This window comes from Mesoplodon mirus (assembly GCF_964341445.2).
Source record: "Mesoplodon mirus genome assembly, chromosome: 11".
Taxonomy (NCBI): Eukaryota; Metazoa; Chordata; class Mammalia; order Artiodactyla; family Ziphiidae; genus Mesoplodon; species Mesoplodon mirus.
This window is the reverse complement of record NC_138987.1, coordinates 101,840,959-101,867,177: the sequence shown is the minus strand read 5'-3', so window position 1 is coordinate 101,867,177 and position 26,219 is coordinate 101,840,959. Positions and strand designations below refer to the sequence as shown.

The 26,219-nt window shown below is 58.1% G+C and overlaps 1 protein-coding gene across 10 annotated transcripts in view; it reads right to left on the bottom strand.

The window, feature by feature from the left end:
- CACNA1C (calcium voltage-gated channel subunit alpha1 C) overlaps positions 1 to 26,219 on the bottom strand; it is a 474,002-nt gene that overhangs the window by 10,879 nt on the left and 436,904 nt on the right. For 6 of the 10 annotated variants that reach the window (XM_082636564.1, XM_082636557.1, XM_082636556.1 and 3 more), the window contains 13 exons: positions 21,823 to 21,855; positions 19,264 to 19,392; positions 17,986 to 18,051; positions 17,245 to 17,336; positions 13,999 to 14,164; positions 13,311 to 13,438; positions 12,574 to 12,670; positions 12,158 to 12,260; positions 7,650 to 7,751; positions 5,505 to 5,632; positions 5,023 to 5,157; positions 2,979 to 3,337; positions 924 to 1,052 (listed from right to left, as the gene is read on the bottom strand). In XM_082636564.1, the coding sequence (XP_082492690.1) occupies positions 924 to 1,052; positions 2,979 to 3,337; positions 5,023 to 5,157; positions 5,505 to 5,632; positions 7,650 to 7,751; positions 12,158 to 12,260; positions 12,574 to 12,670; positions 13,311 to 13,438; positions 13,999 to 14,164; positions 17,245 to 17,336; positions 17,986 to 18,051; positions 19,264 to 19,392; positions 21,823 to 21,855 (1,667 nt within the window). The remainder of the gene's footprint in view (positions 1 to 923; positions 1,053 to 2,978; positions 3,338 to 5,022; positions 5,158 to 5,504; positions 5,633 to 7,649; positions 7,752 to 12,157; positions 12,261 to 12,573; positions 12,671 to 13,310; positions 13,439 to 13,998; positions 14,165 to 17,244; positions 17,337 to 17,985; positions 18,052 to 19,263; positions 19,393 to 21,822; positions 21,856 to 26,219) is intronic. The other 4 variants (XM_082636560.1, XM_082636561.1, XM_082636562.1 and 1 more) reach the window with 1 other exon arrangement.

Below are 26,219 nucleotides of genomic sequence, written 5' to 3'. Positions count from 1 at the left end.
CTTGAAGACCCAGCTTCTGTGTGACCTCGTGCCTGGTGCCTCTCTCCAACCTTGACCTTCTCTGAATGTCTGTACTCTCGCTGTTTGCACCACTCTGTGAGCAGCGACTGAGGAAATCTTTATTTTCCTCCTCTTAGCTCCTTAACGAGCCTGTGCCCTCCCTTGGGTGCCGAGGCCAGTTCGTCCACCATCTAGCAGAGGGCCTGCAAGCACCAAGCACGCACCAAAAGCCCAGATGGTGGGAACAGATGCTCTTCTTGACTTCTCGGGTATGTGGCCATGTGTTCATCTGCATCCTCTGAACAGCGAAAGCTGAAAGGGCTGGTCCTTCCTTGTGATAAAGTGTTCCTCTCAGGAAATCTTCTAACACAGGTTCAACTTTGTGAATGCAACTCACAGTCACAAATACATTTTATGGCACTTGGCAACAAACGCTTCACAAAATAATACTACGTTTGTGACTTTGAATATGCTATTTCCCATCGTCCTTTTCTATCCTATTCTATGTTATTCTGTGCTATGATTTCTTTTAAAAGCGTTGATTGTAACTGACTAAGCAAATGTCACAGCTTCCTAATGGGTCTGGATCTGCAGTTTAAAAACCCTTCTCTTAAAAAATTCCGGCTGTGTTGGAAATCTCAGCTATGGCTGACAACAGCGCCCTCTGCTGGAAGCTTTATTATAGGCAGTTTCACGAATATTTCATTGTCAATATGTACACGTGTCAAGAAAGCCTAGGAAACAACGTTTAGCAGTTTTCCTGAAAGCATCGTGTCATGAGGAAGCGCCAAGCCAACCAGGGGACCGTGTGTATGAGGGTGGGGGGCTTCCTCTGCTTTGCAGCTGCCAGAGGAGGATTCCAGGGACCTGCCCGTCACCCCCTCCCCTCCCCTTCTCGGGCAGCCGGGGAGGGCAAAGCTCACATCTCCGTGCAGATCAGGCTGGGCTCGCTGCTGTACTCGGCGTCCTCATCCATCCTCAGGTCACAAGTCTCATCCCGAGGGGCCTCGTCCTGACACACCATGGCTATCAGGCTGTCCCGGGAGGGGCACCTAAAGTGTCCGGGGTAGAGACAAAAGTCAGCAACCGCCAGCCCCTCCCCTCGCCCCAGCAGGTGAGGCATCTCACACACACACACACACACACACACACACACACGACCACTGATGGAGCTGAGAGGTGTAACCATAAGGGTTCCATGGGGGTGAAGGGCCTCCGGGTTAGGATCCAAGGGGATCTGAGTTCTGACCCGGTTCAGTTACCCTCTGGGGTAAGTCATGTAGCCCAACCATGACTAGTGTCCCCACCAGTAACACCGTCTGCCTGCCCGGCTCAGGGCCGGCCGCACTATTCAGGGGGCGGGGGGACCAGCGAGGGGGTGGTCCCTTCCCTCTCCTGCAGACAGCCGGGCCTGTGGGCATTTGCTGGGCAGCACTGAGGACTTCCCCGTGTCATACGTGACATGCTTTTGATCTGGTGCTGACTCCTTAGAGCAAAGCACAGAGGAGAGGCCTCACAAAGGGGTTCGTTCTTCTGAGCAGTGGGGAGTGAGCCTGAGCCCCCCGAGCCTGAGTCCCCCTCAAACCTGAGTCCCCCTGAGCTGGAGACCTTCCACACCAGAACGTGCCTCAGCCTGAGCTGCTTCCCCCCCAGGCCCTGGTCTTCTGCCCACTGGGTCACGTGGTCTTTAGCTCTGGTCTCTGTTCTCCCTTCCTGTCTGTGTCCTGCTCGGTGTCTCCCTCCACCTTTCTTCCTATAGGTCCTGAGTGCTGGGGCCCACTCTATGCTCAGACTCCCGGGGCCTCTGGGAAATATTCCAGCTTATCCTCTCAGATCTGAGTGCTGGGTCAGTGTCCAGCTTTGACGCTGGGCCTGTGAGCCACTCGGGGAGGGTCCAGGCGGATCTCTGGGGGAGGCCCTGACCGATGGCGCCCTGCCCGTGGTGACTGACACAGGAGACGCTGAGTGCTCTTGATGGCATGGGAGGGGCGTGAGCTGGGGATGCAGAACGGTGGCAGGCCAGCAGCTCCCCACTCCGGGCCGCCGCGTGCAGGACGTGAGGCCAGAGCTGGGGCCGCCGCACTCAGCCGTGAGCTGCGATGGGCGGGACACGGCCCAGGCTGGAACCTCAGCTAACGCGGGCGTGATGAAGGGACGTGAACACCGGGCGGCCGGGAGCTGGCCTCTGGGATGAACGCAGCTCAGGACACTTGTCCAGGGGTTTAGAAAAGATCACTTCTGGATCTGAGCTGGAGGGGAGGAAAGGGGTTCTGCCCCAGAAACGGGGCTGCTGGCGGCTGCTGTCCCACTCGGAGGGGCAGCTCAGCTAAGGGTGAAGTGCTCAGATCCTCCAGGGCCTGGGAGCCCGGAGCTGCTGACATAAATGAGGCACGTGCCGAGGCCCAGAGCGTGGAAGGAGGCACCGACCGCCCCAGCACATCACGGCAGTGGGTCCTGGGGTACCAGGGAGCAGCGGGTGGGAGAAAAGAAAGGGACAGGAGCCGGAAGACGCCGTCAGGACTGCCAGGAATGATCCCGCGCGGGGTCAGAGCAGGCAAGCGCCCAGCGAAGGGCCTCCTGCCTCCAGAATGCCCCCTCCCGGGGACGAGACGGGCACGAAGAAGAGGGGGTGGACCTGCCCCATCCCCTGGGGGCCCAAGGCCAGGTTTGGGCAGAGACTTGAGAAAGGCCCAGGGGACGGAGACGGTGGTGGCTCCAGGATGCAAACACCTCGGGCATCGGGGCCAGGGCCCCTCTGCTCCGGGGGAGAAAGCAGAGAAGGCCCCGTCCAGAGGCGTGCGCCTCGGGACACCTGCCGGCCAGTGGTGCCACGGGGCCTCCAGAGCATGGCTGCAGGACCCGGGAGGCTGCGTTGGCCGCCCTCTGGCCGGGGTCTGGGCAGCAGCCTCCACCCCAGCTGGAGGGCTGAGGGGTCAAATTCTCCTCCCCAAGCCCCTCCCATGCACCCCCTTGCTCACCTCTTGGAGCTGAGCCTCCACGAGGCCGCCTGCACCTGGACAGCGGGGGACAAGGGGGGCCCATGGCCCTCCACGGTGCTGACGCTGGCAGCACCGGGCTGGCCGGCAGGGCGGGGGCAGCGGCCCAGGGCGGTGTTGTTGGCATTGTTGATGTTGGCGTTGGAACCCATGGACGAGTAGCTGCTGGGGGTGAAGGTGGAGTCCACCAGTTTCTCATGGGAGGGCGACTCCGTGTCGCCCTGGCTGGTGCCCGCCTTGCTGATGTGCAGAGGGCGCTGGGTGGTGAAGGTCTGGGGGAAGGTGCTCCGGCTGTCGCTGGGGTAGTAGCCCACGTGGTTGCCGAACAGGCCGCCGGCCCTCTGCAGGCGAGACGGAGGGGTGTGTGTGGGGGGTGGCCCGCCCACGGCCGCCTCCCCTTCTCCACCGGGAGCTCAGTCCCGCCGGGCAACACGTGGCCGAGTCTGGGGTGGAGACCCTTCACTGCAGCAGCGGGGCATGTGAGGGCCGAGGGGTGGAAAAAGGGGCCTGAAGGTTCTAATGGGATTTAAAAAAAGGAATCCAACTGGCTCACTGAGCTAGGAACTGCGTTGGCCAAATGGTTCTGAGAATAAGAAGGACTTAGTTACTCCACCACTTACACTCTGGCCTCCTTCCCCCTGGGAGAGTCTTAGATTTCAAATCAGGAACCAGTGTTTTCCCCCGACTTCCCCCCTTGTCCCGGGCAAGTGGGCAAGTAGCCACCTGTAAGGCTGGGGGTCTCTTGGGGTCACACTGACATGCCAGTGTGTCCCTGAGGCCATTCAGTGATGGACATTTCACAGTGACAAGGAGGAGGGTGGTGAGGACAGGACAGCCTCAGGGTGACGGGCTCCTCTCACCCCCATGTTTCCACCGCCTGGGAGCCTGCTGGGGCGGGGAGGCAGGGTGAGAGGCCTTAGCGCAGTTCTGGGTGGTAGCGTCTCACTTGCTATGGGATTTTTAGCCAAATAGCTTGGGGATTCATGAAGAGAGCTGGGTGCAAGGGCCCCAGAATTCCAGCAGGCACTAGTTTTCACTGTTAAAACTGATGGCAGGGGCTTCCCTGGTGGTGCAGTGGTTAGGAATCTGCCTGCCAGTGCAGGGGACTCGGGCTCGAGCCCTGGTCTGGGAAGATCCCACATGCCGCGGAGCAACTAAGCCCGTGCGCCCCAACTACTGAGCCTGCACTCTAGAGCCCACGAGACACAACTACTGAGACTATGTGCCACAACTACTGAAGCCTGTGCGCCTAGAGCCCGTGCTCCGCAACAAGAGAAGCCACCGCAATGAGAAGCCTGTGCACCACAATGAAGAGTAGCCCCTGCTCGCCGCAACTAGAGAAAGCCCGCGCGTAGCAACGAAGACCCAACGTAGCCAAAAATAATTAATTAATTAATTAATTAAATGAATAAATAAATTTATAAAATAGATTAAAAAATAAATTAAATAAATAAATTAAAAATATATATATATAAAACTGATGGCAGCCTCAGTATCCAGGAGGGGAGAGAGGAGGCCGGAGGGGGCTTTGGGGCCTGGAGACCTCATGGTCTAAGTCAAGATTGCCACTGGCTTCCAGACCTCTGCTACCTGATACTGCACATCTTCTGGTTTTTTCAAGAGAGGCTAGAAGTCTAGATTTTTATTTGAATGTGCCAGATTTTCAAATGTTGGCAAACAAAATAGGTCTGTGGATTCGATGTGGCCCAAAGGCCAGCACTTTGCAATGTGTAATGTAGGAAGGTCTCCTAAAAAACATTTCCTTAGGAAAACAGCTCCCTCCCGCCTTCTCCAAGGGCCAGTGATGCTCTGTGAGCAGTCGGGTCCGGGGAGCCCCGGCTTGAGAAGGACTAGTGTTGGATGAGGTGGAGGGATGGGAGAGGGCTGGGGGGAGGGGCTGGGGCGGGGAGCTGGGATTCTGCCGAAGACTCAGGGCTTCCTCCCTGGATTCAGGACGCCAGCCCACCCTTCTGCTCCAGACCCAGCTTTACGGAGGCTGAAGACCGCAGCCGGGGCACCCCCCTACCCTGAAGATGTCATCTTCCGAGGCCGCGGACACAGCCTCCTTCATGGCCTTGTCCAGCTCCTCCTCGGCGGTCAGGTCCCCGGAGATGGCCCGGCGGATCTCGGGCCCGAGGTCATGCAGGGTGCGCAGACCAGCCTGGAGCCCAGGGGGACGATGCGTGAGGGACCTGGTGCCCCACCTGCCACCCACCCGCCCCTGTGCTTCTCCCTGCAGCAGGCCAGCCTCCGGAGGTCCACGGGGGATGAAGGCATGTTGGGAGGGGCTGTTTCGGGGGCGTCAGCAGATCCCCCAGCCAACTCCCCAAGCTCTGTGGGCTGCGAGGCCACAGGAGGGGAGGGTGACCCCTGCAGCATCCACCTTGGGGAAGGCTCAGGGCCCTCAGGAAGGGACCCGCCTCCAGCCAGCCCGTGAGAGCCCCGGACCTGGCAGAGGCGAGAGGAGGGTGCCAGTCCCCCCTGGGGGGGGGGGCGAGGACCCCTCACCTGCAGGGACAGGGCGTTCCTCTGGGAGGGCTTGCCCACCAGGCCCTGCTCTTTGCGCTTCTTGAATTTCCGGAAATACTCTTGGATCAGGAAAGTAGCGTAAAACTTGCCCACAGTGACCTCATCATCTGAGAACAAAGGGAGGACAGGGTGGACAGGGCGTAAGCAGGGGGCTTGGCCAGGCTTCCGGAACCCTTTTTCAGCATCCACGCCTTCTTAAGTTTTCTGAATTAAATTTTTTGGAAGAGGCTCTCCATGCACGTGGTTCAAAAAGACAAAAATATACAAAAAGGTGTGTGTACAGTGAAGAGTCTCTCCCCCCGCCTCCTATCAGATAAACTTTCTCATTCATTTCTTATTTCCCCAGAGATTCTTTATGCAAATGCTTCCTGCAAATAAGCAAATATATTCCTACCCCCTATTTTTTTCACAGAAAAAGTAGCCTATTGTCAAAATGATTTCCCACCTTGCATTTGTTACTTAACTGACCTTGTTGATTAACTCTTCTTTGATTCCGAAGCTCCCGGTGCCCACTGATCATCGCCCAGGCCCCTAAGGGCTAGTGGGAGGGGCTGGTGGGAGGGGCGCAGGCCCCCCATCTTGGTTGGGGCTTTCTAACCCCATGGCTGGGCTGCTCCCCAAGTGACACAAGACAGAATCAGCCTCCGTCTTGGGAACGAAGTGGGTGGTGAGAAGTGAGTGGGGCCCCGAGGGGAGCAGTTCCTGCCCCACGAGGAGCCCCCCTGCCCCACCTTCCGGTTCCTGGGGGGGGATGGGGCGGAGGGCCCGGAGAAGGCTGCTGGTTGCCTCTGGGGGCTGTGATGGCTCCCCTGCTCCTAGCTGTCGCGTGAGAACAGCCAAACCCACAGCTGCTTGCCTTCCGGCCGGCCGGCAGGGGCCTCAGCCCCACGTGGAGGGGATGCCCGAGCCCTGTCTGCCGTGAATCGGGGAAGACTGGCTCTGGTGGGAAGTGTGGCCCCCTTGGACCTGGGTCCTGAATCCGCAGGGCTCTCACCACCAGCCTGGGGTCAGCTACTCAGCAGCTGAGAACCAGCTCCTAGAGCAGGCGTCACAGAACCGTGATGAGGATTAAGGGACATGGTGCGTGTGACGCCAGGCCGGTGGTGCCCGTCCCCAGGCCTGCCTTCCTTCCGGGGGGGGTCTCGTCAGGGGCAGCACCCCCTTTTAAGGAGTGCTTTGGGAATGTATGGGACTTTCTCAGTGTCACCACAACTGTCACCATGCTTTGGGGATGCTGCTGGCGTGAATGACGTGGCTCTGGATGTGTCCCGAAAAGCACAGTGAATACTACCTTTGCACCCTGCCAAGGTCACGCCAGACGTCTGGGGGGACCTCCTGCTATAACCACCTGAGCTAAGACCCTCACTTGGCTCCACGTGGGACTTGCACGGCTATGATAGTCCAGAGTTTCCCAGGAATATAACTGCTGTTCATGTGGATGGAAGACCACTTTGTTTTGTTTCAACCTGGGCAAGAAGGGTTCACGTTTCAGAAAACTGTATCCCTGCTGGCACCGCTCCGTGAACGTGATCCCCACTGGGCTGGACCCCGTGATCAGTCTGCACTTACCCCACGTGTGTGCCCAGAGGTGTCTGTACTTACTTAAAGATACTCCATAAGCCCTTACTTCAAAAAGACAAACTCAAAATGTCAACACTGTTTGTTTCCTTTAAACACAAACTTATTCATGACAGTGGGTGCAGACAAGTGTTTGGTCAGTTAACTAGAAATTCGGGCCCCTGAGTTGTCCCTGAGTATTTATTTATTGAAAAACATTTGATTTTAACATATTTCATATTAAAGTGTTGTACTCATACTTTGGCAACTGTATACGGAGGACAGTTGACAGAGTCGACAAACACTGCCCTGGGAGGAACAGGAAGGGGCGCCCCGGGGGGCTCCGTCTCCAGGACCCCATCATTCCTAGAGCCCCCAGCCCAGCAGGTTATGGGCAAAGCTCTACTTTGCAGAGTTTCCTTGAAGTTCTGCCAAACCTCCAGGCATCGGGGGGCCTAGCTCGGCCTCCTCTGTGACCTCAGGCTTGGACCAGGCTCCAGCCCGAAAGGGCAGGCCTCCTGCAGCCTGGACTCAGGACTCGCATGCGCCCGGGGTGGGGTGACTCACCTCCCGCAGGCGGCACCACCTGGTCCAGCAGCTTCATGCTGGTCCGCTTCCAGATCTTCTTGATGATGGCCCGCAGCTCCTCGTTGGCCTGTTCCAGGTTCCCTGTGGGGAGGGAGACGCAAGGCCGACTGACCAGCTGCCCCTGAGGGCCTCCCGTGGGCTGGTCCTTCTGTGGGAGTGGTGGCCGCGGCCCGCGGGCTCTGCCCGCAATGGCTCTGACCCATCAGCCCCATCATCCTCCCCCCCGGGGTTCCCGCTGTCCACCTCCGTCCCCTCTTGGCCTCTCTCCCCTTCCTCCCCACCTGCTGCTCGGCCGCCAGGGCAACCCTGCACCCACTCGCTGTTCCTCCTTCTCCTTGAGGGGGCCCCTGAGGCCCATGAGACTGCTGGGGCTGGATCGAGCTGGACGGCCACAGGGGCTCCCCCTGGGCCGCCAGGGAAATGTGGGCGACTGGAAGGAAGTGTGGTCCCCCCTGCAGACCCACATGGAGAGTCCATGCTCGGGGGTTTCTGTGTCAAAGCCCTTTGCTGAGTCTCCTGCTGGGAGGAGGTGGCAAAACCTTGGCGTGGAAGCAGAAACCAGAAGACAGGGGGTCCTGAGGTTGGGGGCTTCTCTGGGTCTCCTTTCTCCACTGGCAAAACAGGCTTAATTAGGTGCCTCTCTGTGCGGCTCTGGGATACTGGCCTTACAGCCCTGGGAGAGGAAAGCTGAGACCCGCAGCCGTAAGAGAGGACTGGGGGGCTGCGGGGGTCTAACACACCCCCAGCTCTCTCCCGCCACCACCAAGCATGCGCTCTGCATGGCCCCTGGGACCATGAACTCCGGGCCTTACCCTGCGCCCTGCGGCCGGGTTATGTTATACGGCACATGTGCCCTTAGGATGGGGAGGCTGTCCAGTGGGGCCTGAGCTAATCCCAGGAGTGGATTAGCTCTTCACAAGGAGAGGGGTCTCAGGGGCAAACTCCCAGTTATAAAATCAATATGTCCTGAGGATGTAAAGTACAGCATGGGGACTACAGTTAACAATACTGTACTGTATATGTGCAAGTTGCTAAGAGAGTAGATCTTAAAAGTTCTCATCACAAGAAAAACATTGTAACTGTGAGGTGATGGCTGTTAACCAGACTTGTGGCGATCGTTTTGCAATAAATACAAATACGGGATCTCACTATGTTGTTCATCGGAAACAAATGTAATGTTACATGTTAGTTATGACTCAATAAAAAATCATACAAAGCAAAAAACAAACAAAAGTAATTCATGACGGGGGCCAAAGACAAGACAGTCCTCCGTGGCTAGGAGCAGGGCAGGCGCAGGGCTGCGTGCGGGGCTCGGGGGCCGAGGGGCACAGCCGAGAGCTGGTCCTGCGTCTGCAGCAAGTGAGTCTGCCGACAGCCTGATCAAGTCGGAGGTGGACTCTTCCCCGAGCCCCGGGAAGAGAACATGTCCGGGTCAACAGTCTGGTTTTGGCCTGGAGGCCCCATGGCTGGACTCCGGACCTTCAGAGTGGGAGGTGCTGGGTGGGTGGTGACACGGCAGTGGGCGAGCACAGCGGGCTTAGAGGCCGGCGCCGGGGAGGTGGCCGGCGGGTCCCGACACGTGCAGTGGGAGCCCTGATTGACACGATGCTCAGATACACTTGTCTTCCGCCACGGGCTCAATGGTGTCCCCATGTTCACACCCACCTGGAACCTTAGGCGGCCTGTAGGTAGAAATCTTCGCAGGTGTATTAGCTGAGATGAGGTCGTGCTCACTGGGGGAGGGGACGACACTCATCCAATGTGACTGGTGTCCTCATAAGAGGAGGGGATGCACAGAGATGCTCAGAGAAGACAGTGGGGGGCGGGGGGAGACGGAGTCAGGGACCGGAGAGACCCAGCTACGTGCCTGGGGGGCCCAGCACTGCCCGTACCGCCAGCCGCCAGGACAGGCCGGGACAGACCCCTTCCGCACCTCCGGAGGAACCCACCCTGCTGATTGCTGGCACCTCGCATTCAGACTTCTGGCCTCCTGACTGTGAGAGAATGAATATCTGTTGTTTGAAGCCCCCACTTTGTGATAATTTGTTACGGCAGACCTGCACAATGACACATCGTCCAAAAGGGTCTGTCACTTTTCTCCAAGCCTTAATTCATTCTCACCGTGATCTATGTAACCTCGAACTTCATAACCCTTGCTTCATGTCATCTAAGTGTTTCAGGACATCTTCCTTCTGTATCCTGGGTTGATGGGGCTTGGGACATTGCTGGTTCTCTTGAGCAGGTGCTAATTTCTCTCCAAATATCCCAGCTCACAGCCTGAAGGGTAAGGACCATGTGGGACTTAGTCTCCCAAATTTAGAGGCTTTCTCCAGTTTCTTTGTAGTTGCTTCTAAGAACTCACCTTTGTCTCCCGGACTTAAGAGTTTAACATGTTTGTTGCAGGTGGGGAGGGTGCTTGTCTCTGATGAAGGTTTGCCTTGAGTTGATGTTGTGGGCCCTTTGGGAACTATTCCTTTTTTTCTTTGGCCGCGCTGCGTGGCATGCGGGATCTTAGTTCCCCGACGAGGGATGGAACCTGTGCCCCCTGCAGTGGAAGTGCGGAGTCTTAACCACTGGACCATCAGGGAAGTTGCCCTTTTTTAATTTTTAAATTGTATTTTATGGTGGTAAGAACACTGAACATGAGATCTACCCATCTAGCAGAATTTAATGTGAACAATGCAGAATTCTGAGCTACAGGGGCGGTGCTGCTCAGCAGACAAATGTCTGTGTGTTTGACGTTTCCTTTAATTCTTGGCTTGACTAGTCCCCGCGCGGCTGGCTTCTCCCCTGGTCTCGGGAGAGTGTTTCCTCAGGATGGGCTGTGCGTGTCTGGCTCTAAGGTTGAAGATTCTTTGTCTGGGACTTGGTTTGCTCTGACGAGCATCTTGACGGTGCTGAGCCATGGCTCCAACGTCAGTGCTTCTCGTTCCTCCACGGGATGAAAATTCATATCCTCACTTTACATCAAAACTTAAGGACCACAACACGTTCCTTCCAGGAGTCTTTTATCTTCCCTCCTTGAAAAAGAAGACCTTCCCTCCTGGATGGAACTGTAACCACAGTCATTGTGGAAAATTTGGAAAAGTAAAGGAAGAAGGTAAAGGAAGTGAAGTCACGTCTGGTTCCACTGCTCACGACAATCAAGGCTAACATGTTAGCAAACTTCCTTCCAGGTTTCCCTCTAGTCACACACATGCATACACAAAATGTGTGTTCCATCCTTTTGTCGGCAGAAATAGGCCTGTTCACACCTGTTTCAGATTGAGTTATGGCCTTGGCTACTGAGAGCATATTCTTCAGCCTTAGTTTCTTTTTAGTTCAGCAGCAGAAGTTGAACTTTTACAATTTTTTTTAAAGATTAGCTCATTATTTTGACATGCATCTTGCTGGCCCTGTTATTTTCCTTCATCTAGGATGTTTCTGTTATTTTCTGAAAGGATTTAGCTGAGAGAAGGCACCTCCTGGCTTGTCCCCTGAACTGAATTCCACACGTCCCCACCTTTCTTGTTTTACAAATGAAGAAACTGAGGCAGAGAGAGACTCGCTGACCGTCACACGATATCAGGGTCCAGTCCCCTGTTGCCCCGCCCAGGGCTCCAGCCTCCTGAGGCTCTGAGGTCCAAACATCAGAAGGGAAAGGCGACACTGCCGGTCCCACCTGAGTTTCCTCTAATTACTGTGCCGGTGGGTTTCAGACTTTGCTCACGTGAATCCCCTGCGGCTGGTGCAGGATGCACGTTCCGAGTTCGGGGCTGGGACTGGGACTCAGCGTCTCAAACAAGCTCCAACTCTGCGAATCGCAGGAGGAAGCTGGGAGCTTTTGAGAAGCAGCTGCATCTCGTCAGGTGCACCTGTAGCCTTTGCAGAGCAGCTCAGGAGCACCAGTCAGCTGTAAGGACAGCGGGCCATCGAAGCCAAGCTGCTGGCCACAGGTCCCTGTCGTACAACCTGGAAGACGGTCCCTCCTGCCAGGCAACACGGGGGAGCATGGCGCCCCCCGTGAGGGAGCCCCGTATGAGGAGCATGGGGCCCTGAGGGAGCACGGGGGCTCGGACCCCCATCTGCCGGCTGGCTGAGCACTTGCATGCAGGCGCGCGAGGGCCGACCTCAGCCCCCGTCACCACGTCCGCTCTGACCCCTTCCCGACCGACACAGGAGTTTAACTTGCAAGGTAGAGTTGAACACTTGAGACCCACGTGCAGCCAGTGAAATCCCACTGTGATGGGGCTCAGCCCCGCTTCAGGTAACACTCATCTCCTGCTCTCTGAACTACACCCAAGGACTTTGAGGTGACACCCAGGATGAGCTCTAAAAACTACAGGCAAGGTGGCCATTCAAGGAGCAAAGGGCACACGAGCAGACCTGGCACCGCTAATACCCCAGAGGGGACAGTTACTGCCGGGCTGAGGCTCTGACACCCCGCAGGAGCCGGCTGGTCTGCTAGGTCTCCCGGTGGCTCTCCCGGGGCCCCCGGATGACCTTACCTTCCGTTTTGATCCTCAGGGCCGTCCGGACCAGGGCAAACAGGGTGGCGTTGAACATGACCGTCCCGTCGCTGTTCAGGGGCATATTCATGGAGACCAGGCGCTGCGGGGTGGGGGGGAGATGGTCATCACAGCAGCCGGTTCCCGAAGGGCCCTCCCGCAGAACCCCCGAGGCAGGAGGATGCCGAAGTGGGTGGTGCCTCGAAATGTGTGTGCGTGTGTCCCCCCGTGTTTCCTTCAGAGTCTGAGAACGCACTGTGGGAAGGACCCCTAACGCCTATTCTGGCTCTGGCTCCTTTCTTTAGGCTCGTAAAATACTGTCCTCATCCCCGTAGAGGCTTGACGTCCTGACCAAGGTCACAAGAGGCATCGTCCCTCCCAGGTCATGTCTTCCACGAGCCCAGCTCATCTCTTACTTTGCAAGCCACGCGGTGAGGGCACAGCTTCCCAAAGCCCAGGGGGGGCTGAATCCTCCGGAGCAGGGTCACCACATCCAGGTGTTTGATGCGACCCCTAGAAGAGGCAGGAGCGGGGGGAAGGTCAGTGCGGCGGTCTCGGCCAGTAGCCCAGGACTCATGCACCCAGGGCGGGGGATCCCCCTGCAGAAGGAACTCTCCACGGCTGGACCCGAGTGATGAAACTGGTGCTGAGTTGCAAAACTGCATGGCAAAACTCCAAAACCAGTATATACACGTGTTTAGGTTTTTAAGGAACAATTTTCCATCAGTGCTATGTTCATGGTGGAAGGGATTTTGGTAGGCAATGAAATTCTCAATATTACTCCTGCTTCAATGATCTCACCGTCTGACCAAAAGGTATTTCCAGAGTGTCAACCAAACGTGGTGGCTGGGTTGATGGACCTATGGCAGAAAGGCAGGCAGGATCTGCCTGGCCCCGGACATCCTGACTCGAGTACCTACTGGTTATTCCAACACTAGGCCCTCCTGTCCTGTTCAGCTGAAAACAGCAGGCATGTTCTTGACTCAGTCAAAGCCCTTCTGTCGCTGGCCCTGACACTTGACCCTTGTGGCCTGTGCAGTTTAGTGTTTGCTGTGGATCCACCCAGCGCTAACCCGTCTTGACCCACGTCCACAGGTGTGGTCACGCAATCCCCTTGCTGCTTTGGGGACTGGGTTTCCCTCTGGGGACTTACTTGGCTTCAGGATCGTACTCCGCCCAGATTCTCTTAAATTCGTCCAGATGGTGGGGCCCCAGAATGGACCAGTCCCTTGTCAGGTAGTCAAAGTTGTCCATGATGACAGCTACGAAGAGGTTGATGATCTGTGGAGAACAGAGAGCGCGGGGAGATGCCCTCGGAGGCCCTTCCAGCACACGTGGTTAGCAGGCCACGCACGGCAGAAGCCAGTGCTTCTGAAGACAGCCCAAGTGGCCCACTGAAAACACTGGCCCCTGGAACGCGGCTCTCTTGGATGAGGACCTGACCCAGCTCCTCTTGGGCTTGTGCAGGTGAACCCCACCTGTGGGCTGGCAGCTTCCCTCACACCCAGCCGCCAGGCGGGGCTGCCAGGGCTGTGGGTGACTGTCCCCCACCCTCCCCTCGCTCCTCATCAAACTGCCAGAAATGTTTAAGTGGCCTCCTGTCCTCGGGGACAACGCCACCACGACAAGAGCTGAGAACGGACGAGAAGGCTGCTGGCTGAGCTCACTCTGGTCCAGCTTCGCCCCCTCCCTTCAGTGCGGCTGGACCATCCCAGGGACACAGCCCTCTAGGCCGGCCTCCCCGATGGGGCACCCCTGAGCGTGAGCTGCAGAGACGCAGGGCGCGGCCGGCCCGGGACTGCACGTTTGTCACCCAAGGCCGCGGGTCCCGCCCGGCTCACCAGAAAGGCGCAGAGCATGTAGAAGCTGATGAAGTAGAAGACGGCGAAGCTGCTACCGCAGGGCGTCTCCCCCTCGGCGCTGCTGCCCGGCTCCGACTCGGGGGCGCACTTCTTGCCTGGCATGCAGGCCAGCATGATGTCCTGCCACGCCTCCCCGGTGGCGCACCTGGTGAGAGACCACGCCCCAGAGCGGCTCACAAGGCCCCTCCCTCTCCTCCCCGGTGGGGGGGGAACCGCTAAACTGAGTCTGGGGTTTGTCAGCCCCCCAGTGCTGATACATCGACTACACAGGAAACCATACAGCATTGTTTTGAATGTCTGAACATTTTCTGTGAAAGATAACAAACTGTACCTTTTCTGCAAAGGCCCTCCTTTTGCAATCCATGTTAAGTTTTGAGATTTAGCCATTGGGATACGTTTTAGCTCTGGTTCATTCACCCTTTGCGGCAGATCCTCTATGAATATACCATTAAAAAACCCCACCGCCCTGCTATGGCTTTTCCTTTCTTTGCTGTCTTGCTGTCACGAAGGAGCCTGCAGTCACCACACAGGGCCGTCAGACGCCTGCTTCGGGGTGGAGGTGCCAGTGGCTGGCAGGTGTGTCCTCACCCTACTGAGCGCTGCTTGTTCTCCAAGCGTCTGCCCAATTGGCGCCCCTGGCGTCACTGCCCTACAGACTCGGCAGCTCTTTCCTCAGCTTTATTGAGGCAGAATCGACAAATAAAACTGCAAGCTAGAGCGTAGATCATGATGATTTGATTGATGTGCACATTGTGAAAGGATTCTTCCCACCTAATTAACACATCCATCCCCTCATAGATTTTTTTAATTTTTTCTTTTTTTTTGGCGAGAACATTTAAGTTCTACTGTCTTAGCAAGTTTCAGATACCATCAGTGTCATCAACTATGGTCACCATGTTATAGGTTAGACCTCAGATCTCATCCACCTTATGGCTGACAGTTTGTGCCCTTTTACCAGTCCCTCCCCATCCCATGCCCCCACCACCGCAACCACTTTTCTATTCTGAATTTAGACTAGTCAACTCTTGGTATTCGTGAATTTTAAAAAATGTTGCTCAGACTTCCCTGGTGGCGCAGTGGTTAAGAATCCACCTGCCAATGCAGGGGACATGGGTTAGAGTCCTGATCCGGGAAGATCCCACATGCCACGGAGCAACTAAGCCCATGCGCCACAACTACTGAGCCTGCGCTCTAGAGCCTGCGAGCCACAACTACTGAGTCCGTGTGCCACAACTACTGAAGCCCGCATGCCTAGAGCCTGTGCTCTGCAACAAGAGAAGCCACCACAATGAGAAGCCCGTGCACCACAACGAAGAGTAGCCCCCACTTGCTGTAGCTAGAGAAAGCCCACGTGCAGCAGTGAAGACCCAGTGCAGCCAAAAATAAATAAATAAATATTTTAACAATTGTATATTTTCTGAGTTCTCTCTTTAATTAAATTTAATTAATCCTCTCGTTAATTTGTTCTTATTAATAACAACTTCTCCTCCTCCCCCCACTCCTTTCTAATTTGAACAGATGTGCCAGGTTCTATAATCTCTCTAAAGACACAAATGATGCTTATTTTCAAATATTTTTCCTCTCCCTGTTCTTCTCCTCCTGATGGGTTCATTCATCTGTTAGGTGAGCGTGGTGGCTTCTTTTTGGACATGGTTTCCCCCAGTCCTTTGGGGTGACTGTTACTGCTCTTTGCGATCGAGAGCCCAGTACACAACTCTGTGGATCAAGTTCTCATTGCAGGAGCATCTCTGGGGACCATGGAAGACAAGATAAGACGTGCTGCTAGCTGGGGTGGACAGGTAGCTTCTCTTAAAGGGTGGGTTCCCTTGGGGCCCTGCTCCACTTCTTAGACCCCAAAGCCCAGGCTGTGGTGGCGGGGCTCTGTTTTCAGCTTGTGGGCATCAGCAAACGCTCTCCAAACGCGGGTCCCCAAGGAGGCAGCCTGGTTGTGGCCCCAGCTGTCCTGCTGCCTGGCCCCTGTGGACTCTGAGCTTGGGGAGGCCCTGGCCGCTCTCGCTCCTTCACAGGCTCACCTGCTTTGGGATGTGTTTTCCTCCGAACCTGGTCCTTTGTCCACTGAACCCCATCTGCCTGCCTCCGGTGAAGACTTCCTCAGCACTGCTGGCCCAGAACGGCACTCTTTCTTGGCTTTTATCCTTCCTTATTCTTTTACAAACTATCTCCTGTCGTCAAGGACTTTAGGAGAGGAGAGGGGAGACCCATGTGCCCTGGCTCACATGTGTCCAAATCCCATATTTAAATGCGGCTCAGGCGTAAATGTTGCTGTGAGGCTGTGGTTTATGATGGCCCCATGTTCTCACGGCCACCATCTGAGGGAGGGTGATGTCGGCCTGATATTTAAGGGGACCGCCATTCTGATCGAACACAGTTTGAACAATAATGATTCGTGGGCTTGGATGTGGGGAAAGGATTCCACAGAGCATAGTGAAGGTGGGGTTATTTGATGCGGAGGATCCCTGGATCTTCGGAAAGAACCCCAGGGGACAGTAAGGGCTCAGTGCCTCTCCCAGCACCTTAGCATGGAGAATACACGTGCTGGAATGGACTCTAGGCATCATCTGGTCCAGGGACTGAGTATACAGTTCTCATCACCACCAGCCCTGGGCCAGGTGGGGGTCCCAGAGCCCAGGCTGTGATGAGCAGGGTGGTGAGAAGAGCCAGGGGAGGGGCAGCCCAGGGGTCACTGGGATCCAGAGGAAGAAGGACATGGGGCTGCCACACGGACTCCTTCCCTCGGGGTTGGGCGGGACACACCCCTCCCCCAGCTGTACCTGTGGCCGCGGCCTCCCCAGAGGGTGAAGGCTGGCACCGGCTCAGCCAAGGGGGGAACTAAGTGCCGTGGACGGAACCACTGAACCAGACAGTGGCACCAACTCTGGCAGCTGGGCTTGTCTGAGGGGGAAACTGAGGCTCGGAGTCATCTGCTGTCTTGCTCAAGGTCACTCAAGGTCACATAGTGAGTGTGCTGCAGGCCTGGCTCAGCTTCGAAACAGGGTGCTCTTGGAGTTTGATTCTGATCCCTACTGGCTTCCAGGGTCAGCAGCGGGGGCCGTGTCCAGTCATTATAAACGACAGTGAAAGGAAGGCTTCCCGGTCAGGGGGCTTCCCAGTCCCCCAGCCCCAGCTCTCGTCGTGCGCCCAGGCCAGGGCCGCACCGAGCAGGTGTCCCCGTGTGCACCTGTCCGCGCCTGTCTGCACGCTCACCTGAAGAGGAGCAGCACGGCCTGGGGGAAGGTCTGGAAGTTGTTGTTCCTGTTGATCTCTGTCGTGTCATTCAGGGCGATTTTCCCGAACACCTGGTAGGGGGAGAGGATGGGGTCCGTGAGCTGCGGACAGAGGGGTCCTGGTTCCCACCCATCGTTCAATGGTCTCTTCAGGGGTCACAGTTCACCCTGGACGGGCTGGCCCATAAGCTGAACAGTCCCCTCTGTGACCTGGAAGGCCTCGCGGGGGCAGGTACCAGCTGCCCTGTCCAGCCCCTGATCCCAGGACCCCACTCCGGACAAGCATCCAAGAAAAGTGCCCTCGGCCCTCGGGAGGGGCCCTGGGCCCAGCGGGAGGGGGCTGAGAGCGGATGGAGGCTGAGACCTTGACCCTGCATCTGTGCAGGGACAAGGCTCACTGGCCTTCCTCTTTCTTTTTTCTTTTTTTTGGCTGCAGATTCTTGAGACTATTTTTCTTTCCTCTTTAAAAAATACTTTATTGAGGAATAATTAACAAATAGGCCCTTCACATAACTTGGGGGAGTTTTTCCCTATAGAGAGTGGAACGTGGGCCAGGGGCAACGGGGAGAGAGGGTCTCAGAGCTGTGCACCCCCAGGACACCACGGGGGTCGGGGGAGAGTTCCAATTCCGGTGACCTTTCCAGCCTCAGAAGGAGGGGCAGGTGTCAGGGGATTTGGGCTGGGGGCGGGGCCAGAGGCAACAGCCGGGAGCCCGTCCTACCTGCATCCCGATCACGGCATAGATGAAGAACAGCATCACGATCAGGAGGGCAACGTAGGGCAGGGCCTGGCAGGGGCACACAGATGCCGTGAAGTCGGCGGGGGACTGGTGGCTGGACCCCTCCCCGGCGGCGTCTCTTCAGTTGCCAGCTGCTGCCTGGCTTGGGGGGCACTTCCAGGAGCCCCGCAGACGTTCTGGGCACTGAATGGGAGGAGCCTGAGCCTGGTGCCGACCCCTCCCCTCACCTGGGTGTCAAGCACCTGGGACCTGGGGAGGTCCGCCCAGAAAGGTGGGCTCTGAGCTCGGGACTTGGCTTGATGCTCCCTTGGTACAAATAATCTAGAAAGAGCAAAACACCCTCCCGCCACCCACCTGTCCTCGTGCAGCTGGAGGGCCGTGGGGGATACCCAGCCGCCCCTCCCCCCTCACAGCTGTAAGCTGTTCCGCCAGGTGTAGGAAAGGCAGGACGAAGGGGCACTAGACAAAAGCGAGACCCTGGGCTCAAGCCCGCTTCCACCACTGTAGCTGTGGGAGCTGGGCTGGGCTTAACCTCTCTGAGCCTCAGTGTCCTCATCTGAAAAATGGGAAGAAAAGCAATGACCTCAGGGGGTTTTGGGGCCTGGCTGATTTAAGGCTCACACGATGCTTGGGCAGTGCCTGCCCACAGCGGGTCTCTGCGCTTTACTCACTCGGTGTGCTCCCCACCTCCTCCCCCGGGGGAGGAGGCCTCGCGGCTCACGGGGTGGATGGAGCCCGCACACCACTAGGTGGCACCGCGGGGCTACGGCCGTCCGGCCTGGTGGGCGCTCGGGCTCCACCTTCAGTGGCGCCCAGGAAATGTCGGGGGTGGGTGAACACGTGGGGTCGGTACAGTCACCCACGGCTGAGGCCACCGTCATTCTGCTTTCACAGAAGGAAACGAGTGCTGGGGGCAGAGAACTGGCCCCGCAGTTGGCAGCCCTGAGTCCACACGGGGCACACCACGGTCCCGGGGAGTCCGGCTAAGTCCCTAAGCAGGTGTGGACAGCAGACCCTGCTGAACCACTGCCGGGACGAGGGTGCCAGCCCCAGGCTGACAACACCCGAATTGGGAGCAGCTGTAGGGGTCATCGGGCCACCTCTGCCCACGGCTTTCAAATCTCTTCCACCCCAAAACCCCTCTGTGCAGTCAAGTCTCGGGGCAAATCCACAAAAGAGAGAAGAAAGCAGCACGCTGCAGCCTCCCCTCAGCTGGGAGCATCGTCCCAGGTGGGGCCTGAGAGGGGGGCCGGGGGGTACCTGGAAGGACTTGATGAACGTCCACAGCAGCGTCCGGATGCCCTCCCCACGGCTCAGCAGCTTGACCAGACGCATGACCCGGAAGAGGCGGAAGAAGGTGATGGAGATGCGGGAGTTCTCCTCTGCGTTCTGGGGCCGTTAACACAGCAGTTAACATGCAGGCGGGCGGCGGCTGCACTCGACTCTCCCGGCGCCCACGGGGAGGCCCAGCCCCAGGCGTCTGCGGCGCCCGGCCATGCCCAGGCCCCAAGCCTCTGCCCCAGCATCCCTGGTCTTAAGCCCCCGGGGTGGGGGGCGGCAGGCGATTCCCTAGAAATTCCATCTGCTCTGAAATCTAGGCCGAGAGCCGCCCTGGTGCCCCTGCTGCCCTCCTGCTTGGCTCAGCCGAGGGTCCGGCGTCCCGAGCGGCACCGGCGCTCTGGAGGTCCTGGGGGGCGGGGGCTGCCCAGCCTCAGCACTCTGTGTGCCACCTCCCCCCACGGCTGTGGATGGGCCCGGGCTGTGGGTGCTAAGACAGTGCCCGAGCCTCAGTCCCTGCTGCCCCTCCGCTGCCCTCTGCCCTGGGCCCGCCGGCTGCACAGGCCTGGGAGGGGTGGAGGCCCAGGCAGTGGAGCGTGAGCCCTGGATGGCTCTCCCTGCTGTGAGAGGACTGAGGGGTCCTGCTCAGGGCGGGTGGGCTCCCCAGGGGCGTCCTGGAGCGGGCCAGGGGCCGGGGCTGCTGGGCCTGGGGGAGCCTGGGGCCGGCGCATGCCTGGCCGGGGGTCAGGGGCCGGACACACAGCCCTGTCACCCTCTCCTCCAGATCTGAGGACAATCAGCACAAACTGACCCGACCCTCCTCCTGCCCACACCGGCCAGAGAGCTGGGGTGGTGGCCCCGGGAGCTGGCCGGTTCCCCAGAGCCAGTGCAGCCCCCAGCCCCGTGGGCACCAGGAGAGAATGGACCTTTGGGCTTCCTGTTACTGTTCCTGTTGCAGGCCCCCTGCTCGGAGGCATCTCTGGGTAGTTGCTGGGCCCCACGTGGGCCCCGATTCTCAACTCCCACTCCTCTGGCTTCATCTCTGACCATCTCCAGGTCAGATCCGGCCTGGCTACGCCCACGAAAATCCCACCAGCGCCGGAGCCCTTGCGGCTCCTGGTTCTGACCCTGTGGCCAGGGCTCCAGGGGCCTCTCCCCTCACCCTGATCAGAACAGGAGCCCCCCGAGGGGGGGCGGGTTTTACACACGCCAGCACATCCTGCTCCTCCCTGGGCGGGCTGCATCTATCCTTCTCCTTCTGAGCCAGAGCTGTTCCCCTGGGGCGGGCTGGTGGCTGGGGGCCACGGGGGATAGGGGGGCCCCGGCAGCAGGCCGTCTGGCCCCCGGGCCCCACCTGTCTGCATTCTGAAGTCTTTGATGCCCCTCATCTCTGCATTTCTGTCACCCGTGTACCTACGTGAAATTCTACTTTCTCTCGTTAAAAGGAGGTGGTGCTCCCCCAGAGGGAGGGCTGAGGAGGCTCAGGGCCTTGGAACTCGGCCGTCAGCCCCACGGTGCTCGGGAAGGGAGACAGAAGAAGAGAGCGCCAGCTTACACGGAACTCAGCTGGGCACCAAGAGTCTGCGAGGTTGGCGCCGCAGAGGCATCTGCATCTGACTCGTTAAAAAGCAAAACGCAAGCCTGCAGTCTGAGTTCGTCCTGGGTTCAGAGCCCTCCCGACGCTGCAGGTGCCTTAGGCTCCACTGGCCGGTGACATACGGGCAGCACGTCAGGCTCAGCCCTTCCGGCTATGGTCGTGGGCTTTGTCAGGAAACATCCCCACCCATCTTGCCTCTGTCTGCTGACTTCTGGGGCTCGGGAAATCAACCCACTCACCAGCCCTCCTAAAAACTCATGCTTGGCCCACGTTTGAAGTCTGTGACGGCAGCCTTTTGGAGACAGCTGTTCCAAGGAGACTTCAAGGTCACATTGGTCGGCCTCTCTATCACTTTAGCCAAAGATTCCTAGAGCAGAAGCGGCCCCACCGGACGGTCTGCTGAAGTGAAGCGGGCGTGGCCTAGTTTTAATGTCTCTCACAGGTAACACTGTCGGGGTGATAGGACATCCAGCCACTCTCTGGGTAATGAACCCAGCTTAACCGCTTACTGGGGTCCTGACTCAGAGCTGGAGGGCGGCCTGGTGACTAGGAGGACCTCCCCGTCTCCGGCTATGTCACGTCTCCTTCCTCTTTCCCAGAGGCCTCGCCATGGCACTCATGGGTGCCCCGTGCAAACCTCATGTCAGATTCAGGGTGGGGACGTCAGCCGGCAGAGTCCTCAGGACGTTTAACAGGACATGGCCCTCGGGTCCGATTCTCTCCCAGTGGCTCATGAGACAGTCAAGGTCATGGTGAACTGCCACCCACAAACTGTCGTACCCACAGCACTCGACAGCTACAGACCAGGCAGGCAAGGCGCACGGCAGACACGGGTAACATGCATCGGGGGCTGGGCTCCAAGATGCTGGGGGTCAGGTGGGGGACGTGGGTATGTTAGAGGGGGTCACAGCAGCTGAGAGCGTGGTCTGGAGGCTCGGTCTTACCATAAAGGGAGAGCATTGGGTATGTTCAGCTGGCTTTAAAGAAAGGCAGACAGAGATGAGCTGTAATGAGTCTCCAACAAAGACGCCCGGCGTTCTAGGTCTTGGTAACACAGGAGCAACGCAGTGGCAGGAGAGGGCAAGAGAGCCAAGTGGAGGGCACATGGCACAGGCCTGGCAGGGCCCGGGCGCCGCCAGAGTGGACGCCCACCCAGCGAGGACGCTGGGTGTTCTCCTGCCCCGAACCATCTCTGGCTACAGATTAGCTACTAACTCACACCTGTTATCACGGAGGTGTTCTGGATTTTGAGGATGGAGGTTTTGTTTGTTCTTAATGAGCCGTGTGTCCTAAGATAGCCTCCAGGGGCTGACACTGCACGCGCTTACCCGGCGCCGCCAGCTGAAGGCGAGAGACCTTGCCTGTGCCCAAGGCTGCCCTTTGGCCACGTGTATTTGAGCAAAGGAGCCCAGGGGCAGAGGCCCCCCAGGTCCAGGGGAAGACTGAGGTTCGGTTACCCGCTCTGCGGTGGGGCTAGCCCTCAAGCTGAGGCTCAGGAGGGAGGAGGGCCTGCTAGGCACCTGATCCCCGGGTGTGGACCTTAGACACCGGCCTGAGATAAACGAGTGTGGATCTGTTTATTAAATTTGAAAGCCCTGCACACAATTTAGGACATTATTGTTAACACCCCGAGAAGCTGTTCTCAGGGGTCTGACTCTGGGCTCGTTAGGGGGCAGGGGCTGGGGGGCCTGGCCTCAGGGGAGCATCCCACAGCAGCCCTGAGCTGCATCCGGGAAGGTGCCCTGCCCTTGAGCCCCACACACAGAGCACAGTCTGGACTGGTCCCCGCCTCCTGAGCTGCCAACTCCTTCTAGAAGGTCACGACTTCACTCTTACCCTCCACTTTCAGAGAGTTGCTCCTGTGTTTCTTTTTTCAAGGTATAAACAAGGAGAACATGTAATTGGGTTTTTGAAGGACGGAAATGTGCATAACCAGACATTTGCTCGCAAACTGAAAAATACTTCTTTGGTAACAGATTTCTCAGCAAACTCCTTTTGTTCCCATTGCCAGTTGGGAGGTGTCCTTTTCGGGGACTGGGGGAGACACGGGGTGAGGGAAAGGAGGAGGAGGGACAGGACACCTCTCTGGTCGTTTACGAACACGGTCTAGATCTGTCTCTGCTTCACGACGGGCTGCAGCTGCCAGGTCCACCCACGTGCCTGGACGGGGTGGGGTGTCTAGGATCTGGCCAGCAGGCTGAGAGAGAACACGGAGACAGACACGCACACGCACGCACACACACGCACACGCACTCATGGACGAAGTTCCAGGCTGGTCAGGGGCTTGCGCCCTGGTGTTAACCTGTGAGGAGCCCCATGTTTCCCGGGCTTCAGTGGGGGAGGGTTGTGAGGTCTGCACAGAGGTGAGTCCACAGGCACTTAGTGCTGGGCTCTAGGCCGAGCACCCAGCAGGCTCTAGCCTTGCTCCCTTCTTGGATGCACCCTGAAAACCACCAAAGCTGCCCATTACTTCCAAGAGCCCTGGGCAGATGACTGAAGGTCTTCTGGGTCAACCCCATCCCGAATGGGACCAGAATGGGGGTGCTTTAGAGGACCTGCCTGGGTCACCTGGCCCGACCGAATTAACCCCCGTGAAAAAAATGAAAACTACTTATTTTACTGCTTAAACATTCAGAATCCTTCCTTTGGGCTTTTAAAATGTCTTAACTGCCATTTTCTTTTTTTGGCCTTTTATGCTCCCATTTCAGACCTCATTTATGTAAGTCATATTTTACTCCAAGATTTACCTTTAGGTCTGTTCTAATCACCTTGAGCATATCGTATTATTTTAACACTATGTATTAATTCAGTAACGCTTTTTTTTTCGGCCGTGCTGCGCAGCTTGTGGGATCTAAGTTCCCCGACCAGGGATCGAACCTGAGCCCCCGGCAGTGAAAGTGCTGAGTCCTAACCACTGGACCGCCAGGGAATTCCCCAGTAACCCTCATGATCCATCCCTATGACAGGAGACAAGAAGGGCCGTGGAGAGAGGAAGGACGGGCCTCCGGGAACCCAGTGTCCAAAGAGCCTCACTTGGGGAGAATGTGGAGACTCACGGGTTTGTTTTTTTCTTGGGCCTTGAGCCTTGCTCTTCAGAGGCTGCTCTTGACTTGCCGGGGCAGGGTCACCTGTCAGCCGCTCGTGTGCACCTGTCCTCATGGGAGGAGCTGTGCTTACAAGGTCCACGGGCTGGAAAGTAACTGTGCATCGTAACAAAGCCAGAAGGCAGCCCAGAGTGATTCCTACAGGAGGGTGCAGGAAGGGGCCTGTCGCACAGCCCTGCCCACAGAGAACCACTGGCTGGTGCACTGCTGCCCAAGGTCACCCCCAGATGCCCGGGTGGCCAGGAGACGGGCGAGTGTGCCCACCGATCGCTGTGATTCCCCCAGAACGTCCTGAGGGGCCACCGAGCATCACTTCTACCTTCTAAGGGCAGGATCAACGGGGAGCCCCGAGTGCTTGAGCCGCCCCCCTCGGAAGCTTCCCCAGACTCGCTCCCGGTGACCCTGAGTTACCTTTTCGGTGCGGGGGAGCGGAGATCACCTGCCCTGCACCCTGCCTGCTGCCAGCTCATGTCCATGAGCCGGGAGCGTGCAGCCCGTTTCTCAGCCGCCCATTCTGATCTTTGTTTTCCAATGATCTGGTCATTTTCAAGGGGTTAGGGTATCAGGGCAATTCACTTAATTTGCTCTTGCAATTGGTAGGAATGAAATGAGATGATTCCTCCCCATGTGGGGCAGAGGTGGGACACTGTCAGAGAGGCCCCGGGCCAGCAGCGGGGACAGACCCTGCCCTCACCTGGGCACATGTATGTGGGTCACCTTGTATGGTTCAACCGGCAAAGACCTGGGGTGGCTCTGGAAAACTGCCTTTCCGACCCAAGTTCAGGCCCAGATGAGAAGCACCACCTCAGTGGATGAAGCCTTTGTTTCCGGAACGTCCTCACCGTTCCTTTTCACTGGGGTGCTCTCTCTATTAGACCACCCGTGGGAGCCGAGGGGCTGAGGGGCACCAGGGCCTGCAAAGAGGATTCTCCAGGACGGACGGACGCCAGAACTGGTGGGGCGTTTCCCAGTTTACATCCCATTGTCTCTGGAGAACGGGGAGGTTGTTGGGAATCGCTCCCGACCACACAGAACGGGGGTTGCTGCCCCTCCCTCCTCCTCCTCTTTCTCGGCCCCCGTTCTCGGCCCCCGTTCTCGGCCCCCGTTCCTGCACAGCTGGGAGGCCAGGGTGGGCGGGGAGGCAGGGCCAGGCGGTAGATGTCGATGTCCTGATTATCTTCCAGGATGTTCTCTGTGCTTGGCGGTTCGAGGGCACTTAAGAGCAGCTGTGTGCCGTGGCTGCGTCTCCTGGCCAGGCTGGCTTGGAAAGGTGCGGATGACCTGCCTCCCTGCAGGGAAGGCTGAGTCCAAACAGGCCCTCGGACAAGGGCCCAATCCCCACGGCTGCCGCTGAGACAACGGTTATGTATCGGTCACTGAAATTCCACATCCCTCTGAACCGAGTCAAAAGCAACAGCACGGGAATGTGTGAACCTTTTACTGGCCACCCTCCTACAGAAGCCTTGCTTTAAAAAACAAAAAACCAAAAAACTCTTGTCCAGAACTCAGGGAGTGGATCTGATATCAATTCCATCCCAAACCACCTGAAGATCTGGGTCCAGCTGGCATCCCCCCACCGCCTGCCATCCCCCCTCCGCCTGCCATCCCCCCACCGCCTGCCATCCCCCCTCTGCCTGCCATCACCCCCCTGCCTGCCATCACCCCTCCGCCTGCCATCCCCCCACTGCCTGCCATCCCCCCTCCGCCTGCCATCCCCCCACCGCCTGCCATCCCCCCTCCGCCTGCCATCCCCCCTGCCTGCCATCACCCCTCCGCCTGCCATCCCCCCACCGCCTGCCATCCCCCCTCCGCCTGCCATCCCCCCACCGCCTGCCATCCCCCCTCTGCCTGCCATCCCCCCTGCCTGCCATCACCCCTCCGCCTGCCATCCCTCCACCGCCTGCCATCCCCCCTCCGCCTGCCATCCCCCCACCGCCTGCCATCCCCCCTCCGCCTGCCATCCCCCACCGCCTGCCATCCCCCCTCCGCCTGCCATCCCCCCTCCGCCTGCCATCCCCCCTCCGCCTGCCATCCCCCCACCGCCTGCCATCCCCCCTCCACCTGCCATCCCCCCCCGCCTGCCATCCCCCCCGCCTGCCATCCCCCCCGCCTGCCATCACCCCCCGCCTGCCATCCCCCTATCGCCTGCCATCCCCCCCGCCTGCCATCCCCCCACTGCCTGCCATCCCCCCCCGCCTGCCATCCCCCCCACCAGCTCTGCTTCTGTACTTCAACTG